The 22,999-nt window shown below is 31.7% G+C and overlaps 3 protein-coding genes across 3 annotated transcripts in view; 1 reads left to right on the forward strand and 2 right to left on the reverse strand.

The window, feature by feature from the left end:
- LOC125063168 (angiotensin-converting enzyme) overlaps nt 1–22,999 on the forward strand; it is an 82,093-nt gene that overhangs the window by 12,602 nt on the left and 46,492 nt on the right. Inside the window, exons 8-9 of the mRNA XM_047669436.1 lie at nt 7,239–7,482; nt 9,559–9,657. Of these exons, the coding sequence (XP_047525392.1) occupies nt 7,239–7,482; nt 9,559–9,657 (343 nt within the window). The remainder of the gene's footprint in view (nt 1–7,238; nt 7,483–9,558; nt 9,658–22,999) is intronic.
- Nucleotides 9–2,857, reverse strand: LOC125063172. Its single transcript, XM_047669441.1, has 3 exons — nt 2,726–2,857; nt 1,176–1,337; nt 9–448 (listed from the first exon to the last, which is right to left on the reverse strand). The coding sequence occupies exons 1-3, from the start codon at nt 2,784–2,786 to the stop codon at nt 231–233; spliced, it is 441 nt and encodes a 146-aa protein (XP_047525397.1). The 5' UTR covers nt 2,787–2,857; the 3' UTR covers nt 9–230.
- Nucleotides 10,254–12,047, reverse strand: LOC125063169 (proline-rich protein 4-like). The gene is made up of 2 exons (XM_047669438.1): nt 11,944–12,047; nt 10,254–11,797 (listed from the first exon to the last, which is right to left on the reverse strand). Exons 1-2 carry the CDS (start codon nt 11,953–11,955, stop codon nt 10,418–10,420), a joined length of 1,392 nt encoding a protein of 463 aa, XP_047525394.1. The 5' UTR covers nt 11,956–12,047; the 3' UTR covers nt 10,254–10,417.

The following is a 22,999-nucleotide window of genomic DNA, read 5'->3' on the forward strand; positions in this document are numbered from 1 at the left end:
CAAACACGAACAAGATAAATATTATTTTTATTTAAACCTTAACTACTCAGTACACCTACACTGCTTACGGAAACCAATTATAATGCTAAGTACATATTTTTTATTTACTCAAAGTATATATCTATTTTACATTATCTACTCAATTCGGCAGTTCTTCGAATTAATTATATCTAATATATTATTTAATTTATTAGGTAATTTCAATAAATTAATTTTGCTATAAAATATTTTTAAATACAGTTTCGTAAAATATTTACAATACCGATTAAGGTTACTGCTGAAATCAACGCCATCTCTTGGCTACGTGGCGCATTGTTACACAAATCCGTATTACAAGAGCAGTATGTTACAAACAATTCTCCAGTTCCCGTTTGTTTCTTGCAGCCATTCATTTTGTACTCGTCCTTCAAGTAACCACATTTGCGGACAACTCGAAGCTTGCCAAATACTGCAAAATAATATTGAAATAAAAAAAATAAAAATGTGTGCGTGTACTAGGTGTACACACGTAAGAAGTGAAACTTCTTTATGACCTTATTTTTCGAAAAATGATCTACTATATGCAAATTGGTTAAATAAAGTTAAATCAGATAAAGTTTAACAAAAGGCTTTTATTATCATAGACATGAATACAAATACAATTATTTCAGTTTAACTTATTACTGTACTACTATATAGTACTAAGATTATTACAGAATTTCATTAATTGTAATATAATCATTAGTATTACTATCATTGTTATCGTTATTATATATGTTTGTTACTAATGGTTTCGAATCTCTTCGGATCAACCGTGGTAGGGACAAGAAAAAGATGGCGCGTAACCGAAAAATGTGACAAATGTGTGTAAATTTTTTTCCATCGCCGATAAAGAAGTTTGACTTCAAAAAGCAACATGGCGCGTAACCTGCTACAAAATTTCTCCCATACGTCGATAAAGAAGTTTCACTTCAAAAAAACAATGAAAAACATTAAATACCTATTTCATTATTATTAAACAAAGCATTATTTTATTAAATCTTAGTCAGTTACTCATGTGTCACCTATATGTATAGCCTATACATATAGGTGTAGTAATCTGTGACAGTTCGTCTGTCATTAAATTTAAAATTAGAATATTCTCCTCGACCCTATTAGATCGAGAAGAACCATTATGAAAAACTATTTAAACTTACTTTCCATTTTGATAATCCTGCAAAACGTGGACTCGACTGGCGGGATGTGATCCAAGGGATCTTTCAGGGAACAATTCACAACGCCTAGGCTAAAATGATCGAAGCCCTCTCCACAGCGAGGGTCGAAGGCACTATTGCAGTCGTAACATAAGACAGATGAGGCTGAAAAAAGATAAGACAATGATATTTTAGTTGATTTTTTCCAATATCGCGGCGCTGTTGATGTTTTACATACACATTTACATAACTGACTATATTGCTATTAGGTTTGCATAAGGCGCATAGAAAAAATTTTTGTATGTGGATTTACGTAAATAACTATTGCTACTATTAACTTTTATGAGGACAGAAAACAACTATTATTTACCTTAGGAAATTCACTTGATAATTACAAATGATGGCGATCATACACTGACTACGTATTGAATAGTTTTTTTATTTTATTTTTATGATTTGGCAATTCACACCAATTGACATAGTCTCATGCTAAGCTGGTGAAGGCCGTGTTATGGGTACTAGGTAACGGATATACATACATGTTATAGATAGATAGACATAAATACATATTTAAACACCCAAGCAAGCACAACACCAAATGCTCATCACATCAATGTTTGTCTCAGCCGGGGATCGAACCCGGGACCCATGGATTCGCAGTCAGGGGTAGTCTACTAGACCAATGAGCCGTCGAATATACAATATCGCTACAAATAACATAAAAAATGTATAAAAAGCAAAATATACTCTAGTTTAGTTGTCCCATGGTCCTCAATGCGCCATCATTGCCATTTGGAAGTGATGAAGCGCCTACAGTTTAATAAATATTCAGGCGAGTTATCTTGATATTTAAATGTAAATAAGTAAATGTATCCACATACACGTAAGAAGTCTATTAGTAATTCTAGTCTGTTCTTGCCTTACTTTTCAGTATAATCCATAAAATAAATATTCCATATAGGTAAAGATAGTTTCTCTCAAGTTCACCGCTAATCCAATTCGAGGGGACAGTAAGGTTTCTTTGGCTATGACCTACTTTATTGGGACAAGATCAAGCAATACAATACTGAATTTCGGTTTTCGATACACGATTACAGAAATTAATTCTCATCAAAAATATTAAACTAACATATGAAAAAATCATTCTAGAAAATTAGAATGCCTATACTTATGTTGATGTAGCTACTACGATAGTTATCCTCGTTTTGTTCGCTTTGTGTTTGTACCAAAGGTTTTAACTAGAATTAGAAAACGCACTAAAAGGCGTTTCAACTTGTATCAATATATTATATAGACATGAATTATGCAAAATTATTATAGAAAGTGTTGGAAGTGCAGAACTAAGATTTGTAATTGTTTTAATTGGTATAGACAATAACCGTGGATAAAATAATCTTTGTACAAATATTTGAAAATGGAATTACTTTCAAATAGTAGCTTTTGTTTAATATAGGAAAGATCACATCAGTAATTAAATAAAAAAAATTGTATTGTAATTCGAAATTCAAAAACATTCTAACAAATTTAAAAACAGAACACAATAAAGCACTTACCACACTTGACACTCCATAACAAAGATATGGAAAATGTAAAAAGGTTTGATATGAGTTTCATATTGACTATTAAAATAACACAAGTTATGAGAGCACACGTTAGAAAGCAGTTTTTTCACTATCTACATTACGTCAGTGTTAGGAAATTATAATTGAATTAAACTTGTTACTGTGTCCACTTAAGGCGATATAGCGAAACTGTATTTATAATAAATTAATAGATCGGGTTGTTATTTAACGATTACACAAGTCGTGAAAATAAAAAATGGTACAAAGAGGTTCCATTACAGCGCGATCTACTTCTACTAATTAAACTTATATTTTAGCTTTTCGAATTAAAATAGTTTGGTTACCCTTAAATAATCTTTTTAAAGCAATTTCTCTGATATTACAGTTCAAGAAAACATTACTCTCTACTCCCAAAATATATTTTAACGTCCGCAAGCCAGTTGCCTTTTTCACCTGGCCATCAAATAAAACTTAAAATAGCTGTTCCATAGCATAGCATGCAGTGTAGGTTAAACTGAAACTTGCCCTAGGCTGTGCATAACGCTACAAAGCGCCCTCTACCAGTTTACGTTGTACTCAGGGGCGAATCATTGATGCCATATAACATCCCTAAGATGTTTTTTGTAGAAAATTTTCCGTCATTTTCTACATATACGATTTATTCGTTATAGAATATTTAGTATTGTTTATAAATAGCAAGTTAATTGCGTAAATATAAAGATTCGAACCACAACGTTTGAGAGGTTATTCTTACGCGTTAGGCAAGCGTATTTTCGACAGATTGCTTCTTAAAGATAAATATTTATTTCATGCATTTATTATTAACGGACAAAGCTAATTACTAAGTTATCCGTTTGGGATATCCGGAAGCTTTTACCTTAAACACACTGACATGTATAATACACTTATGTATTCATTCTCCTTTGTTATTTATATTTGTGCTTGTATTCTTATAATTATTGTCGATAGAACAAAGAATACTGTACCATAATTATTTTTTGTTATTAAATATTGCCTTTTAACCAATCTCCGGATGTCCAATAACACTCCTCTTTCACAACTTTTGTCTACATTGAATTGTTACCTGTTCTATAATAATAAAATGTTTATTTTATTCTAAGTTATTTAGGAATTCCACTTTTAATTTATTGAATACACTGCCCTATTGTATAAGTTGTTTTAAATCGTCTACATAATATATATCTCTTACCTGTATAACCTTCTGCTCAATCGTGATATGTGATATCCATTGTGATTTATTAAGCTTTATAGCTTTGTTATTATAGATTAGTAATTGTAAAAATTTTACATTATTACTAACATGTTTTCATTAACTTTCGACACTTCTTACATTAAAATCTTTTTCCTTACCATGCATGTAAAAGGCCGCCCCGTTGTTAAGTTACCTGATTTTATTACTAAGCTCTATTTTTTAATTCGTAATAAAATATGTATGTCAGTACTCCAACGTTTACTGTAGCATTTCTAAACAATGGACATCGCCGATATAATAAGATTTATATTTAGTTAGAATTACGTTTCCCATATTACGAAATTAAGAGCGAGCGTGTCTAGAAACTGTAAACTGTTCACGTCTACTCGTATTACAATCGTACAATAATAATTGTGGTGGGTGATATAATATCCTACTAATTGTTTTTAATACAAATTGCTCCTAATTAAAATAGTTTAAGAAGTGTGGCTTTGGAAAAGATAATTAAATGATAATAGTAGAGAGGTCATACCTCTGTAATTAATCAATAAAGCTTTTTATAAATTTGACGAATACTTAAATGATCCTAATCCTTGGGTTTGATTTGCTCCAGTTCAAACAATTTGTATGACTCAATACTTGGCGATTAAAGAGTGGCGGAAAGTTTCTTGCCAGTTCTTCTTACACGCTCTACGCCCTTGACTTGCGAACTGGTAGTAAATGTAAATTTACAATTAATTTGACTTCTTTTTGACGTTCATAAGTGTACTTTTTTACCTATATGAATAAAGATATTTTGAGTTTGAGTTTTGTAAATGAAAACTTCTTTTCCTTAGAAATCACTCCATGGCATTTGCAAAGTGGTACAGCGATGTATGTATAGTTGGCAAATTTTCGTTTGATGGACGTTTCACCTAATAACATTGATGTAAATTTGTATGAAGAAAAGCGGTAGATCAATTGACACGGCCCGACATTTATTTCTTGGTTATACGGCCTATAATGTATTATAGTAACTCAAGATAGCATTCTAGTGATGAAAAAATTTAATTTGGTCTGGTCTTTTTTGTGATTATTCGTTACGAAAGTACAAATGTTTGGCTTATATTAAGTAAACATTACGTTACGTTTTTAACATTTTCGTCCTTGGTTTGTTAATTTTACTCTGATACTCATTAATAATGTTGACAAACAATATTACGAGTCGCACGCGCCGATGCGAATTCACGGAAATTATACTGTTACGATATACTTTACGTAACGTACGCGCATCTTAACTGCGCTCTTTTAAAAAGTGTGCACATTGATATAGATTATATAGAAGTGTCTGTATAAAATGATCTAAAAATATCCGGGTGTTGCTGACCCGGCAAATGTTTGTTTTACCATCTATATTATTTCTAGGAAACATTTTTTTAAGTTCAATAAAAATAACTATCTACAATAATAAAAAATAGGGGTTGATCGTAGAAGGGTGAAAATTAGGGGTTGTTTGTATTTTGTATCATAAAAAAATGTTTTGGGGTGGACACCCCTTATCACTTAGGATTTGAAAGATAGATAGTAGCCGATTTTCAGACTTACTGAATATGAATATACAATTTCAGAAGGACACAAGAAAACAATTATCACAAAACCCGCTAATAAAATCTAAAGGATGAGCACATCCGGTGGCCTTATCGCTTATAAGCGATCTCTTTCAGACCTCTTATCAACACTATTACTTTTTACTGTCTATGATAAATCAAAAATTTTCAGGACCGATAAGAATATTTTGTTTATAAACTCCGAACGTTAAAACAAAGAAATAATTAAAAGTGATTATAATATAATATGAGATAAAAAAAAAGTTTTAAAAAGCATCACTATTTAATTCTAAAAACTGATAATTAGTCATATCTAGACAAATGTATGTCTTTAATACAATTTTTTATTTAAATTGCGTTTCAACAAAACGAGGTCAAGTTCACTGGTTAGGCCAATTCGAAATCCTCTTTCTACGCCGAATTATTTTTGCGTTCACAAACCATTTGTTGAACAAAGCTTCTTTGTTTTTATTTTTCGCTTTCACAACATATTCTTAATTCAAATTATTTAGTAACAGCAGTTACACGTTACCTTGCTCTTTAAAATCCATCCAAAACAGATTAAGTACTAATCCCGGTGCAATATTTTTTTTTATGTAATAGGAGGCAAACGGACAGGAGGCTCACCTGATGTTAAGTGCCCATGGACACTCACACTGCCAGAAGGCTCGGAAATGCGTTGCCGGCCTTTGTGCCAATATATCAGGATTGTACATTAAATTCTACCTCATTTAATTTTGTTACTAGAATTTTCGTTTTACGTATGAAGAAAAAGCTCTATTCTCCTCAAAGCTATAGAGTGGTATAAAAAAATTTAATTTATCTAATTATTATGTATAAGTCTAGAAGGAAGTTCGTACAAAAGTACAGCGGGCAGTGGGTTGTTTCCGGCAAGTGCCGCGTCAGTTTATCAATCGGGTCCAATCCACTTCCGTACTTTCTCTTGATCGCTTCTTCTTGTACATATAATTTAAATGAATTTGTATTCAGATTTTTGTAGTAGTTGTAGAGTAGATAAAAAACATAATCTACCTTATAATAAGAAGGTTTAAGATGGTCCCATCCTTGTAACATATTTCATTTATTATGGTTACCATAGGAACGGTACAATCTCGAGTCCACGACTTAATTAAGTTTAAATCTAATAAATAAAATTCTCGTTTCACAATGTTCGTTCCCATACTCCTCGGTTCGGTTAAAACGGTTCGACCGATTCGGATAAATTTTTTTATGCATTTTCAGTAAGTCTGAGACTGCTACTATCTATGTTTGAAACAACCCCTAAGTGAAAAGGGGTGTCCACCTCAAAATTTTATTTTTTAAACAATTTTTTTGTACCAAATTAGGGGTTGTATAACCCATAATTTTCACCCCTCTACGATCAATCTATATTTTTTATTATTGTAGATAATTATTTTTATATTGAACTAAATTTTTTTCCTAGAAATAATATATATGGCAAAACAACGTTTGCCGAGTCAGCTAGTAACTATATACTTTTATCTAATGCCCGAACATGTTTATTTCTGCTTTTAGAACCGTTTTTCAGAAATCTGTCAACTCACTAAATATTATTTATTTTTATTTTTAAGCGTCATATGTGTAGTCTTATTATAATTAGTAATAGTTATGTTACAATAAATATCGAACGGCAGAAAGCTTTTTACCAGAAATGAAACAAAGATTATAAAATTTATTATTCCAGGTTTCCACGAGGCCATTGGTGAAACAATAGCTCTATCGGTATCCTCACCTCGTCACCTTCAAACCCTGGGTTTGGTTCAGCGGTCAATTGATGACACAGCTCACGACACCAACTACTTATTCACCCAAGCTATGGACAAACTGGCTTTCCTTCCCTTCGCCCTCGTCATGGATCGTTGGAGATGGGACGTGTTTACAGGAGACGTCAGAAAGGAGCAATACAATTGTCATTGGTGGAGATTGAGGTAACAATATATAATGTAATATAATATATATATATAATATAATATATATATAATATAATATAATATAATATAATATAATATAATATAATATAATATAATATAATATAATATAATATAATATAATATAATATAATATAATATAATATAATATAATATAATATAATATAATATAATATAATATAATATAATATAATATAATATAATATAATATAATAATACAACAATTTTGATTCTCATGTTCAGGTTTTTCACATGTTAAATTTAGGGTTATCGAACTGTGATGTCTGAGGTGAAGTCTATGAATTTTTTAATTGATACATCGTCTATTATACCTGTTATTTTTTGCAAAAGCTTAGCGGTAACTTTAATATAGCTAAAGCTTTTGTTACTACTATAATCAAAAGTTAAATTAATTTGTATTATAATACAGGGTAATTGTGTCTTTGTTTCGTTCGGAATTTATTTAAATAAACATCTAAAGGAATAAATTAAGGATTTAAAACTCGACGATTCTAGTGCTATACATATATCTGTTTAATAGTAAAATAGGACCGGTTAATTCCCGACGCAACTTCCATCAATTTTCCGCAATTGTTGCGTAATCGAATAGTGTCCGAATCGTTAACTAAGTATAACGGAATAATTAATGGAATCAATCATACTAAACTTACGTGCATGGCTAATTACCCACAAGTAGTGCGCGTCTAGACTGTTGTATTAGATAACGTTAATTAACTATAACGTAACGTAATTGCTATCGTACGCACAGTGTAAAAAGTTATTTTAAAAGTATGGGTAATTCCGTATAGATCTGTAACACTTTCCTTCTTGAACATAATAATTAGAATAACAGATTAAAATGTCCGCTTTCCAAGACACTTTCTTTTGTAAACTATTGACTCCCGGTGGGAGTTATTCCCCAGGAGATACGACCTCCAATTGTTAAAAAACATACTCATCCCTCAAAAGCCGGCAACACACACACCAAAATAGGTGTCCATAGGCTGCGATGACTGCCCTTTTTGGGTGTCCCGTAGCATTAATTGCCCCCTACCCTATAAAAAAATCTAGCATTATTACGGGCTGTGTGGCGGCACACCGGTAAAAGAAAATAAACGGTAGGAGAGAATAAGGCCACCAAAATATATTATTATAAATAACAAAATAAAGAACAGCCAAATTTAGCCATAGATGCCTCCATCTATGCCACATGCAGTCGTTTTAAAGGACGGTCACAAACGTGTAGATATTATGAAAAAGGAAATATGAATTATGTCGACTTCAAATAAAACAGAACAAGTTTACAATTGACGTTTGGTTATTCTGAATGCGGTTTTATATTTATCAATTATTACACTGATCCGAACAGTAAACCTGAAATATTAATACAATAATAATACGTTTTTTGTTTGAAAAACGTTTGAGCGCTTCGTGGGTATTGAGAGGCTTCAAAGTGCCGTCATCTTCCGAATAACATTCGAGTAAACTGGATTTTAAATGTAGGGTGCATTTTCGCCGGATCTCACAGTCTCAAAACTTTGTAATCGTTGGTTGATAATTAAGAGCGAATATAATTAAAGTAGAAAGTTGTCTCGTCAAGTAACAAATGTCTTTTTAAGTCTACTTACAATAGTAATTTAATAATCACAAAAACTGAATTATTAATATTTCAGATCTTCTTGTTACTTATTATGCATTACTGGTGTGCAAGTGATGTTTTTTCTGCTTTTACGCGTAAGATACATATATTTAAAGCACTGCACGGCACAAACATAGATATAACTTCAGTATGTAGCAATGAGTTTTCATTTGCAAAATCGGAAAGTTCTTTAAAAAAAAGGCACGGAATAGTCGATAGACTACGGCTTATAAAAATTAACTATATCTCCATAAGAAATTTACACGTAAAAAACACAATATACATTGAGTGTTGACAACTTTCCATTTTATTAAAACAATAGGATACAAGTTGTGTCGTAAAAATATGACATTCTAAGTATTTAAGATTTTTTTGTAAATTTCTTTAATCAAATCTTAAATAAGAGTCTTTTGAAAAATGTTACTCACTTCTTCCAGGGAACAATACCAAGGCGTGAAACCACCCGTTCTTCGTTCAGAGCTCGACTTCGATCCCGGCTCCAAATACCACATTCCAGCCAACATTCCGTACATAAGGTAAGACATAATCCTTACGTACACGAGAAATATTACTTCCTTATGGCTGATTTAGTGTGCCGTAATACGTAATCGAAAACAGTGTAGACGAAATTTCTAAAGTGACAAGCCAAAAGCAAAATTCTGCATCAGGAAGTACTAAAGAATGTCAGTGTTCCTGTCGGATTAATTGAGCAACCGGTTTGAGCCGTCACGCAGATGTATTTTTCTAAGCTACTCTTATGTGGATTAACCACAGTCTTATACATGTTACGTAAACTTTTACATAACTTTACCTATCTAGAGCGCTTGTTTCAAAATCACTTCGCAATGAATAATTGTCTATTAACAACATACTATTATTAATATTGAAATATCCGTCTTCAGATACAATGAAACTTTGCCGCTGTTAATTTGACGGTGTTTATTTTAAATTCCTTACATATTTAAATGTTTGTACAAATTATTTATCGTCTGTTTTTATTACTATATCTGTCATATTATTGAATAAAGACAGTAATATTTGTCTGTCTGTTATTAATGTCTTCAACAATTGCCTAATAATTTGGTGAATATTTAAATAAATGTCAATTTGGATTCGAATAAAAGGAAATCTGTTATTTGTCATTATTTAATTTTTAATGTAACAGTTCTTTAATACTTTCGGTTTTATTTACAACACAGTCATGTCGAAAACATAAACATAGGAAATAAAATACTTAGTCGACAACTAAACACAAAACAACATTTAAAGCTAAAAAACAAAGAAGAGATCAGTCTATTAATGATGGTATTCATGACCATTCTCGTAACTTCCTAAGCTGTGGCCTTCCAGCCCTTCAAGACCACCTTCATGGCCACCGTAACCTTCATTACCACCTTCATGACCACCGTAACCTTCAAAGCCGCCACTCAATCCTTCTTCATGAAAGCCACCACTTAAGCCCTCATGGCCTCCATAGCTACCACCGCTGCTGCCACCGCTGTTACCACCGCCGTAACCACCGCCGTAACCACCGCCGTAACCACCGCCGTTACCACCGCCGTAACCTCCGCCGTAACCACCGCCGTAACCACCGCCATGTTGCTCTTCGTGGTGCACAATTGGTACCGGGATCTTAACTGGGTAGGGTACATGCTTTTCAACTGGGTACGGTACATGTTTCTCGATATGGACCGGCACTGGTCTGTCAACTGGCACCTTCACTGGAATAGGCACTTTCTTTTCGACCGGGTAGGGGATGACTTTTTCGACTGGGTAAGGAGCCGGTACGTGAACCTTGACTGGATAAGGCACTGGTTTCTCTACGTGCACTGGTACTGGGCGGTCTACATGTACTTTCACTGGGTAAGGTACAGGTTTCTCCACGGGGTAGGGAACTGGCTTCTCGACTGGTACTGGCACAGGCTTCTCAACTGGTACGGGCCTTGGGTGGTCGACATGTACGTGTACAGGGTAGTGGACTATCTTCTCTACTGGGTACGGTACGTTTACCTTAACTGGAACCTTAACCGGGAATGGTACGTGTTTCTCTACCGGGTAGGGGTGGGGTACGTGAACTTTGACAGGAACGGGGACATGTTTTTCCACTGGGTAAGGAACGTGCTCGTAAACTTTGACTGGCACTGGTCTGTCAACGTGGACCTTCACTGGAACAGCTACTTCCTTTTCCACGGGATATGGCTTTGAAATGTACTCGGGTACTTTGATATACTCTTTTACCGGGTAGTGAACCGTTTTGTACACGGGGTACGGATGAGGCACAGGCACTTTCACTGGGTATGGGACGTGCTTTTCCACTGGTACAGGGATGTGTTTTTCAACGGGGTATGGTACTGCGACGTTTTTCACAATTGTCACAGTCTTTTCATGTTCTTCATGGCCATGCCCGATGCCTCCTTCAAAACCTCCTAGAGATCCTCCGAAGCCGCCATGGCTGCCAAAGCTTCCGTATCCACCACTGTAAGACCCGCCGTAACCACCGCCATAACCGCCGCCGTAACCACCGCCGTAGCCGTGGTCGCCATATAAGTCAGATAAACCTCTTTTGTCTTGTTTTTTGCTGTCTTCAACATTGCTGGATTCAGCCTTTGTGTCCTTCTCCGCCTTCTCCTCTGCCGTGGCCAGGCTAATAGCCACGGCCAAGATTAAGGTAGACCTCTGCAAAAACAATAACTATTACTTTCACCTGAGCTATTTTAAACAAATTATTTTAAAAAGTAGTATTGATAAAAATGTTTTTAAATTCATTTTATTAATAATAATACGAGTAATTAAAAGTTTAACTAATTATCATTTCAACTAACCAGTAGCCTCATATTCGCTTTGCTTGATTCAGCGAAGGCTGCGCAGGAGTGTAGTGTGTGAGTCTCGACTCTTGGTTTTATACCGAGTGCAAGTTATTTCGTAGATCAATGAAGTAAACACTTTCGCTTGTATCTAAACAACGCGGTGTATGTGTGCGTGTGAGGATTTATATGATGATGAATATTGAGTTTATAAAATTTTTTTATACAAAACTCACTTCGGTCACCTCGTTAAAAACGTCGTTAAAGTCTCAATAACATAATTATATATAGCTCATAATATAACAATTTGTATAAAAATAAATTGTCGATCAAACCACAAAGGCGATATGATATCGATAACGCGTTAATAATCTTACAATCTTAATCCTATATTAAAGATTCATCAATAACATAATACAAATAAGCTTGTTTCTTAGAGAATACGTAACGTCAAGTCCAGAGATGTAAGGTTATGTCAGGCCATACAATAAGGTTTAAACGTTTATGCACGCGTAAATCTAATAAAGCATCTAAAAACAAATACAATAGCTCGATTTAAATTGACTTTATTGTCTAAATTAACCACACAAACTGAATAAAATATTATACGTATATTTCAATGTGTTACTTGTCCCACAAATGGGTATACAATTTTTACTCCTTTCCATAATTAATTAGATTGGTTTTACCGGTTTTATCAAAATAATGGAAAGAAGGGAACAAGGGAAGGGAAATAACTCAAGAGTCAAGAACCTTCTTTGGGTTGCCATTCGTTACCAACCGAATTCCCGAAAGGTATATGAATATTATGACAATATTAAGTGGTGTTTAAATATATTTATTACATATTAGTGTAGTATATATTTAACCTTAGTGATATTATTTAACTTATTTTTATTGTACTATTATGTTACAGTTCACATCAAACCAATTATATAATATCGATAAATACACTAAAGTATCTTCGATTCAGTCTCATATAAATTGTTAGATAATCATAATCACCAGATGCGATTTACACATCACCAATGCAATAATAACCACATGTACTCAAACAAGATATTACACAGTAGATCAGTCTACTAGCTCCTTAGTAAAATAATTATTACTACGTCCTTTAAATAGAGAATGATTTTGAAAATAGCTTTTTGATTTGGTTACTTAAGTTAAGGTGAGATTATAACTAGTGGTTTAATTTTCAAATTATTTATTTCATATATGAAACCTTGAGATGAAATCAAATATTCAGTTAATAAACATATTTGAGTATAATGTTAATGAGAAGAAAGAGTCTTTGTTCATTATATCGTGATTTGAAATTCGTATATAGATTTTGTAATGTAATTAAAATCGTTGATTATGTGATCAAGAAAACTACTCAAGGCAAGGAATTTGGTAATTCACTAATTCATATTCATATTTTCGTCAATTTTGATTAAACCGTAGTGTTTCCGTTATAGCTTTTATATGAAATGTGTATAGCAGAGTTTTCTGTAGATTTGTTTTAAGACTAATAACTGATTCTTTGTATCTTGGAGCCTCAATATTTGTCTATAAAACATTACAGTGTTACGGATGAAAATTTCTGCATTTGTGATTGGTGCGGAAAGTCTGATCGTGTCCCGTTTCTGTGATTAACTCAGAGATGCTGTTCTGTTCTCAATCAAACTGGAAAAACCAATTTGTTGCTCATATACTTCAATTATTACATATTTTAGTGATTTTTTTGTAAGAAAAGCGTTTATTTCGACAGTATCTTAAGTACTATAAAAAAATAAAAATAAAATATGTTTATTATGGAACATAAGATACAGGTCACTTATTCCACGTCATTAAATTTGAATTTTAAGGCATCCCTACTCATCGGCAAAGAAGACAGAGGGTGTAGGCCGAGAGAAAAAGCCGGCGCAAAAACTCTCGGTACCTCTTTTAAAATAGCAAATCATCAAACAACACTTATTTTAAAACAAATATCGCAAATTAATTATATAACACTCTACATTATTTCCACTTCAGTTTTCATCGCGATTTAAAAAATCAAATCATTACCAAATTGCTACCAGTGGTACATTATTTTAAAACCTAAGTGGGAAGTAGTAGAAAGACTGAAATAATCGATTTGAATAAGATTACGTCTCGGCAAAGCTTCGATTGTATTAAAGCTTAATTTCCCAGACATTAACGATTACATCACGATTGTAGAATTTCCTAACAAAGGCTCTATATTCTTGTTTATGGTCTAACATGAATCACAATTCCTATGCGTTTCTACTAGACATTAATAAAAACAATTAGTGTATTGCTTAATTTTAAATATTTAACCTTGTTCACGCTTTCCTCACCCTTGATTCTGATAAAAATATTGTAAAAGAAAACTCTATACTCATAAGTTTATATTAAAAACTATTAAATTGCCTAAGGTTTCCCGCCTTGAATCAATTAATATATAAAAACATTTTCACAGAAAAAGCTGCGATTTATTCATTTTTATTTTCAATTTAGAATACTGGCGACCTTTCGCGTTTTTTTACATCGAGAAAGAGTATAAAGTTAACATTTCTAAAAAACATTATGTTTTTGACTTTTAAGAGGTAAAGGGAATTATCACATATAAAAATTTTATTATACTATATAATACAGATTAACGTCAACAAACATTTCTATGAGCTTTTAGATAAACTTAATATCGACTAAATCTGACTCATAGTATAGATTACGGGCAGTCTTATCGCGATAATTTCAATTTGAGTTGCCCACACAATTGACAATGTTGCGAAGTAACCTTTCTAAGACTCTAACATATTAAACGTGTAAAGTTTGTATGAAAATATTTTATATTATTTATATACAAATATTTCTTTCTCTTTTGAAACTCTTTTGTTACTAGATATTTATCATCAATATCAGTTCAGTAGTAGAGTCCATATAAATACAAATCTCGCTTAAGCTTCATCGTAAATTTACAAACCATAAGTCATGAGTAGTGATATAAAGTATTATTTATTGCGTGAAATTCATTCATTATCAGATATCGAAACAAAATGCGTAATATTTTACGTCCTTCAGGACAGCTTTTTAAGGCCGGTAAAGTCTTTCAAGATAAGGTCATATATGTAACACATCCTAATAAGACGATGTAACTGCCGGTGGCACCTATAAGTGACATTATGAACCAAAAAACAATAGAATATATAAAAAAGGGTGCGTGTACTTATGTACGCGCGTAAGAAGTTATACTTCTTTGGCATTATTAGAAATAGTTTTTGATTGCATGCAAATAATTAATCACAATAAAATAATCAAATACTGGAAAAGGAGTCATTATAGTCAATAAAGTTCAGTTTACATTTGAAAAATTAAATAAATAAATATTTATTATTATTCTCTTACATAAAGTGTAACATAAATTCTATTATTATTCGAATGTTGTTTTAAAATTATGTCCAATGCCGTAGCATCTTCCGTGGGCAACGTCATTCTGTTAATTTTGTGTCACGGTGCGCGCGCATCGTAAAATTTCACTCTCATTAATTTTTCATAACGCGCCTAAAGAAGTATAACTTCAAAAACCTAGCAGTATTTCTTCACTTGACACGGTCAAATGTTTAAGTTTAAATAAAAAACTTATCTTATGATCACGAATATTAATTTTCGTGCCAAAACTGTATTAAATTATTAATTCGTGCTTATAACGATTGTACAATTACGGAACTAGATTATAAAATTATGACATCAGTTTGACAATTAACATCGCCAGTCACCCGTGATCATATATGTAATTAATCGAATCAATGATACAATTATCTATATTCAAATGACTTTTGATGGATGTTTATAGTCACCGCAGTTTCGTAGATAACACAGTTGGTGAAGTCTAGCAGTTCGATTCTCGTCTAAACATTAATTGTCGTAGAGTATTGCTGTCTTACCTAGGTATTAGATTCAGAATCAGGACTTAGGCCTAAATATGACTAGTATGTCAAAACCCTATTTGATTTAAAATCCTTACTGTTGATGTATATATAATTTATCATATCGATTTAAATAAATATTACCTGACTATACATAATTTGAATAATTATTACAATTATATATAGTAATTCTCAAATTTTTCTAATTATATTTTTGTAAAATAAAATTTCATAATCTATTTCTAGTTCAGACTCCGTAGCCCTTATACAAGAGCGGAGGCGCTTTTAACGTTTCTTAGATGACAGATTATGGACCATACCTATTTAGGTTTAAGGCCATTCAAAGACAGTTTATTAAACAGGCATTTTTCTAGCTACAGTTTTTCTATGGAAATTCTAAAATACTTTATTCAAATTACATATTCGATTGTTACCAAATATCCTTTTAACATCAGTATGATTTATAAGCAATCGCGTAATCCCGGAAACCGCGTCTCGCCAGCGTCTAACTTACAAGTTTTATGTTACACTATCAGATAAATTATTGACTTGTTAAAAACTTTTTGCCAAAGAATCGTTAACTTACCTAGAAACAAAATCTTAGTATTTAATTTTATTTATTTGTATACTATAAGATAACCGTTCAATTCAAAATTAATCCTTTAAATTTCTTCTGTACAAATATTACCTGTCCAACTTTAATAATACCCACTAACTGACGTGAGACTGATCTTAAATTAAATTATAATGATTTATGTGCACTTTATATTATTAGGTATTAATTTTTTTCATGTGTCCTTTATTAGTTTGTTTTTGTTCCTGTTTAGTTTCTTTTTCTCAACAACTATAAATAATACATGTATTTTTTTCACTTCTTGCCTACCTTATGTAATTTAATACTTTATTTTCTTTTCTTTTCTCACAGTGGTTACCTGGAAGAGATCGCTCGAAAGCGATAAGGCCGCCACTTGCTCTCCTTTTTATTTAATGATGTCAATTGTACTATATTTATGTATATACAACGAAGTGTTAATAAATAAATAAATAATTTACTTTCATGGTTGAATCGTTTTATATCAAATAAGACGCACAAATAAATCGCATGTAATGAGTATCATAGTTACAGGTTCTGAGGCATGTATAACGTGACGTTTTGTAATTTAAATGTTGGCTTAGTAAATTTTATTAAACGTATATGTAAAAATATATTATAATATTTTCTTCAAAATGTAGAACTTACGACAATATAAGAATTGTACAGTTACATCAGATTTTGGAAAATACCCGTAAAACAACCAAGACTTTCAAATTCTGGTATGCAATAGTCCTAGTTTTTAAAGCAGTGTCGCCAAAACTTTTTATACAAATATTGGAACTGGAATTGGCAATTTTTGAGTTTTTTTGTTGTATTTTAAATCTACATAAACAAATGAAATTTTTCATCCTAGTGCTTACAAATGAATTGCGCCAATTCTCACTTGGAATTATATTATTTTTTACGCCTAGGTCGGAAATATTTTTACACGGTTAAGTGGTATGACATAAAATAACTAAAATATTTTTTATTAGAAGCTCTTGTAAGAATCTTCATCTATCAAATCATTCAAAATAATACTTATGCAAAAGAAAAAATCTTGCATTACTTCAAAGCCGTTACAAAATACCTCATCAATCAAATTTATAACCAAGTTATTTAATGTAAATCAGACAACAAAAAAACATCCTATTTATAACTAATTGAACAATTAAATCGAACATGAAAGGATTATGAAAGAGCCACGTTTATTCTAATAACTCATGCGCATTTTAACTTATGCTTATAAAATAATGTATTAATCTTAGATATAACTGTTACGATATTTATAAATAATAAGGGTTAATTAAAAATGGAACATGGTCTTGAATTTTCTTCATTTCTTAAATAAAATAATATTAATTCGTCACCAAATAATACAATACATATGCATAATATACATGTGTCTTACACATTTAATTTTGCATCGGTAACTTAAACTGGGAAAACCTGTGTCATAAGCAAAACACGCCTTCGATTCTTGTGTCTTAAACGTTCTACTTTCGATTATACGTTATTATGTATATAAAGGACACTAGTAGTAATTAATAAATTACGTATATAGAAAAATCCATTGGTGTATAGCCAGGTTTCGAACTCAGTTCTCACAGTTGACCGTCGGGCGCCTCGCTCGTCAATCATTAATTTTTTATTACTTCTGGTTATTATTATGAAGTTCCTGGGGCATTTCGCATTGCGAACGCAAAAATTCATGTAGATATAGCGGAACATGGAAATAATTTTAGGTGTGAATAATTCTTTGAGCAATGCAATGTATAAAATAGAAATGTTTTTATATTGAAATTAGTTTTTTTTTTAAATATATAATCACTACTTTTTACCAAAACAAAATAATTAAGAAAATCCCAAAACTCTTTCCTATTTTACTAACCTTCTCTGAAAGTTTGTTTAATAACCGTCTACTAAAATTAGATAAGGCAATATTTGCCTTTTGTCCTACATTATTCGAATTGCCTGAAAGAAAAGCTTAATATCAAGGAGCATTGTGGCTGAGCGGAATGTTTTTACTGTTGCATTGTGGCTTCAGCTCTCTCGCCCTTGAGGCCGTTAGTTCGATCCACGGCTGTGCACCAATGGACTTTCTTTCTATGTGCGCATTTAACATTTGCTCGAACGTTGAAGAAAACATCGTCAGGAAACCGTGCCTTGGACCTAAAATTCGACGGCGTGTGTCAGGCACAGGAGGTTCATCACCTACTTGCCTATTAGATTATCATGAAACACATACAGAAATCTGAGGCCCAGACCTAAACAGGTTCATGAAGCGCCACTGATTTATTTTTATTTTTTTAATTATTGTATGTAATAAAACGCATATTTAATGTTATAATTTCTATTTTTCAGGTAAGTTCTTAATAAGCACCGATTTTTGGTAAGTTGTGTATATTTCTCTAAATTAAGCATAAAAACCAGTTAGTGCGTGCGAATACGACAGTGCTGCCATTCTTTAAGCGGATTCTTTTGTAACTACGACCATATACGGTTACTTCAAATGCACATATGAAGCCTTTCGCTTAATAACATACGTAAAACAAACGTTTCATTTCATTCTATTTCCAACCACTAGATGGCATTAATTCATTAAAATGTAAGGTAATTCTATTTGCGTATGCAGTGTGCTTCGTTCTGTAGGAATAATTCTTAAAACAATATCTTATCTTTAAATTATAATTTCTGAATTATAAACTATTTAAATTCCTTTTAATTTAAATTATCTTTTATAACTAACTCTTGACTGATCCCAGTTACCTGCGTAAATGAAAGTCCCCCCAAGTTCTACTTCGCTTATTGATCCTTGAAGCTCTTCAATGACCCACGACGTGATAAATTGTATCTTTTGTATATAAGTTCTCATGTAAGTGACTCTTGTCTGTTATGGGAATAAAAGTCTTTAAACCTAACTCTTTATTAAGAGCAGCGTATTAGAAGCGCAGTTGGTTGGTTATAATTGAAGCAATATCGATGCTTTTTATTAAAGTGAATGTTGAAATAAAAGAGAACAAAAATAACTTTTTATTTCTCCAGACTTAAAAAACGTAGAGTGCCGACACTTTCTACCCTCGGCATTGAGAGTGTCCATGGGCGGCGTATCATCCTGCCCGTTCTATAAAAAAATCAGTATACCAAAAACAATTAACTAGTCTTCTTAGAAAATAATTCTGTGTGCATTGAAAAGTTTAATACAAGGGTCAGTCAAGGCTAATCTCAAAAATGGTGAAACAGGAACATGTCTGCGGATATTGTAAAAATATATAAGTGCAAATATGAACCGGACCTATTAATACTGTGAGACTGTGATATTTTTACGAGTAAGGATATATTTCGAAATTGTTAATTAAAACTTAATATTGATGTATCGAATATCCTGGCGTAACAGTTCCGGACAAAGCGTAACGTCTTGTAGGGCCCTAACAAATAACAATTCTACTGCAATGTCTAAAATCTAAATACGAAAGAAGAACAATATTTAAAAAAGCTGTATGATACGAAGGTACTGGTCGTACGTCCTTATCAGTTTTATATCGCAATCATTTTTCATTGATTCTAAAAAAAATTATGCATTTCGGTACCACTCTAGCTGAAATTTAAAAAAGATGACGTCTTAGTATGGAAAATTTCTAGGAACGTTTTTACAGATTTTTAAACAACAACCAACCCACAACCCTTATTACACGCTTTATATTAGCTTCACCTGTATGTATGTATGTAACCGACTCCTTCGGACTAAATTTTGACCCATTTTCAACGGACAAATTTAATTCAAACTTTGCGCACCTGTCAAAAATCGATGACAATGCAATAAGCCGAAAAAAAAATGAAAAAAATTTAACTAAAAATTAAAAAATAAATAATAGTTTAAAAAACTATTAATTTAGCCTAATTAAAAAAATAATGTTAAATAATTAAACATGTACTACTATTTTAGGTTACTTTGGATGGTTTTAAATCATTATTTAAGATGTGTATGTTATCTTAGAGTCCTTACAGTCAGGGCCCTTAAGCCTTAACGGGCCCTCCACTTTTTAAATCCAGCACTGACAGTAACCACAGTAATTATTGCCTAACATGATTGGTTTTAAATCACTCAGGGTATTGATGTCTTTACCAAATGACAAACTCGGTACAATTATATTGTGCAACTTGTCCTAAATAAGCACGCTTTTCAAAATAGTCATACTTGATAAATTGGATTTTATATTAAGGCAAGAAACTATATGAACAAAATGAACACGTTATAATATATAGTCAACTTTGGAGGCCATTAGATATTTAGTTAGTAGTCTAAGATGAGACTTAATCGTAAGTTTTAATATTATAAACGGTAAAGAAAAACGCTTTTTACCGGATTAAAGTTATGTATTATTATAAATTTACAACTATTTGACATAATTTTAAATTTGTCCGACGTTTCGCGTGCTTTACACACATTTTAGTAGGTATAAATAGTTTGATACTTAAGTGTAAAGTAAATATTGGTTTATTCAATCGTAAAATTCATCTAACCACAAAGAATATCTTAATTACATAGGAACAGATTATAAGTAATTTCCCGCGGTAACAAGGAACTGATGCAATTATGCCACATTTACTTAACAAAAAGTTATAAGCTTTTCTCGCAACAATGACACGTTACATACATCTATGTGCTAATATCACACTATATTAGTATTATATCGTTATCTGAACATTTAGTATACACACCCTCACTTTCACACCATCGCACAACACAGCCGAATTAGGTATAACTTAGTTAAATGTATTTAATATTTTTACTTTTGTAAATGTTTGAACTTTTTCGTATATATTATGTATTCCATCTTTGGCTATATCTTTAATACAATTATTTTTTGTTATGTATATCATATAATTTATCTTAGCTGTAGGATTACGAAATAAATAATAAATACTTATTTAAGTATTGCGCGATATTTACCTTTAAACTATTTAAGGAAGGACTTAACGCAAGTTAAGTAAACTCCTGTATGCATATAAAAAAATATTTTTATAGGATGTATATAGCGGATAGATATAGCGCATGACTGTTTTTGTAGGATACGGAAAAACATGTGAAACGAAACTATAAATTTATTCAGGCATACCTTTGAAAGCTTCACAATTAAATCAAGATTGTGACCAATACAAATGGAACATTAGGAAATATTGTGCGTACGGCTAAAACAATGGCTGAATCGTGACCTTCAACTATTGCAATCACGCAGGTCATTGACTTCCAGTGAAATATTTATAAACAATCTACGTGGTACAACTTTATAAGGATAAATTATAAATCGAGGTTTTATTGAAAATGTATTTGTAAATTCAACTGTTTTAATTGAGTATTTCTTAGTAATAAAACATTTTTCTCTTGTATTACTAGTACCACTTTATTTCACACCTTAAGTATAATTTGCACATGTCATGACCTAATGAGCAAATGATCAACCAATATACATTTAAAGAACCGTCAAGCTCGTTTAACCGTAATTAATTCAAAAATATACATAATTAAATGAAAATATAATATTTTATAGCCAATATTAACGGTGATGCAATACTTAAAATGGTAAGTATCGCAAATTACGTAAAACATTACCGCCGTACAGTTGCACAGTGTAGTTGACGTTTTGTAATAAGAAAGCTCTACTTTATGATAATTCCAGAGTTAGACGGATAATAATTTTATTGATTTATAGTTAGTCACGTTGTTACCTAAAATGTCGCCAAGGGCTATATACTTACCTATATGCACGCAGACCAGTTCACGGGAATACGCAAAATTCAGACCCTAGAAATTCTAGACTAGACCTATATACAAAAATACATAATAATCAGGTTATGTTTGTGTTTAAGCCTGGTAACGTAATTTATATGTTATATTTTTATTTTCATATAATATATAAAAATTTGCTTTACCTAAATCCTGTCGTTTTTAATTATTATTAACGCTGGTATTTCAGAACCAGAACAGATAAAATCTAACTAACTGCAAAATATTTATGTTCTGGCAACAATAATATTTTTTGATGTACGTTTTGGAGAATGCTCCTTAGACCAACGCAGATTTAACTTGATCTTTGCTCAGATTGAACTTCCTTTATGTATAAATTAACTTAAAGTTCGTATTAATAGTTAGTCTAGCTACAATGTGACATGAAATATTTTATCATTTAATAAAATATTCTAACGTCCAAACGTCAAAACCAGATTAAATTGTCGTCACGTTCATTTGTTTGAAAATTCCTAAACAAGCGCTATTTAAAAAAGATTTTTTGTAAAATAAATACCTTTATTAAAGTTAAATTATAATTACCTACAGTCAAATTTATTTTCACCGAAAGTTGTGCAACATTCAGAGAGTATATTAAACATGTAAAGTAATAAAATGTTATTTAATACACCGAGCACGTTATATGTATTGTACCAGATTCTAAACACATTGTTACATGTTACATAACACTATTTGTACCTATTACATTTTAAGAACATTATTATAATAAGATAAAGTAATTGCTCCGACAGTGTTCACTTTCTTATTAAAATACATTTAGTTTCAAGGCTCACTTTCAAA

The sequence above is a fragment of the Pieris napi genome, chromosome 3, assembly GCF_905475465.1.
Source record: "Pieris napi chromosome 3, ilPieNapi1.2, whole genome shotgun sequence".
In the NCBI taxonomy this organism is placed as follows: Eukaryota; Metazoa; Arthropoda; class Insecta; order Lepidoptera; family Pieridae; genus Pieris; species Pieris napi.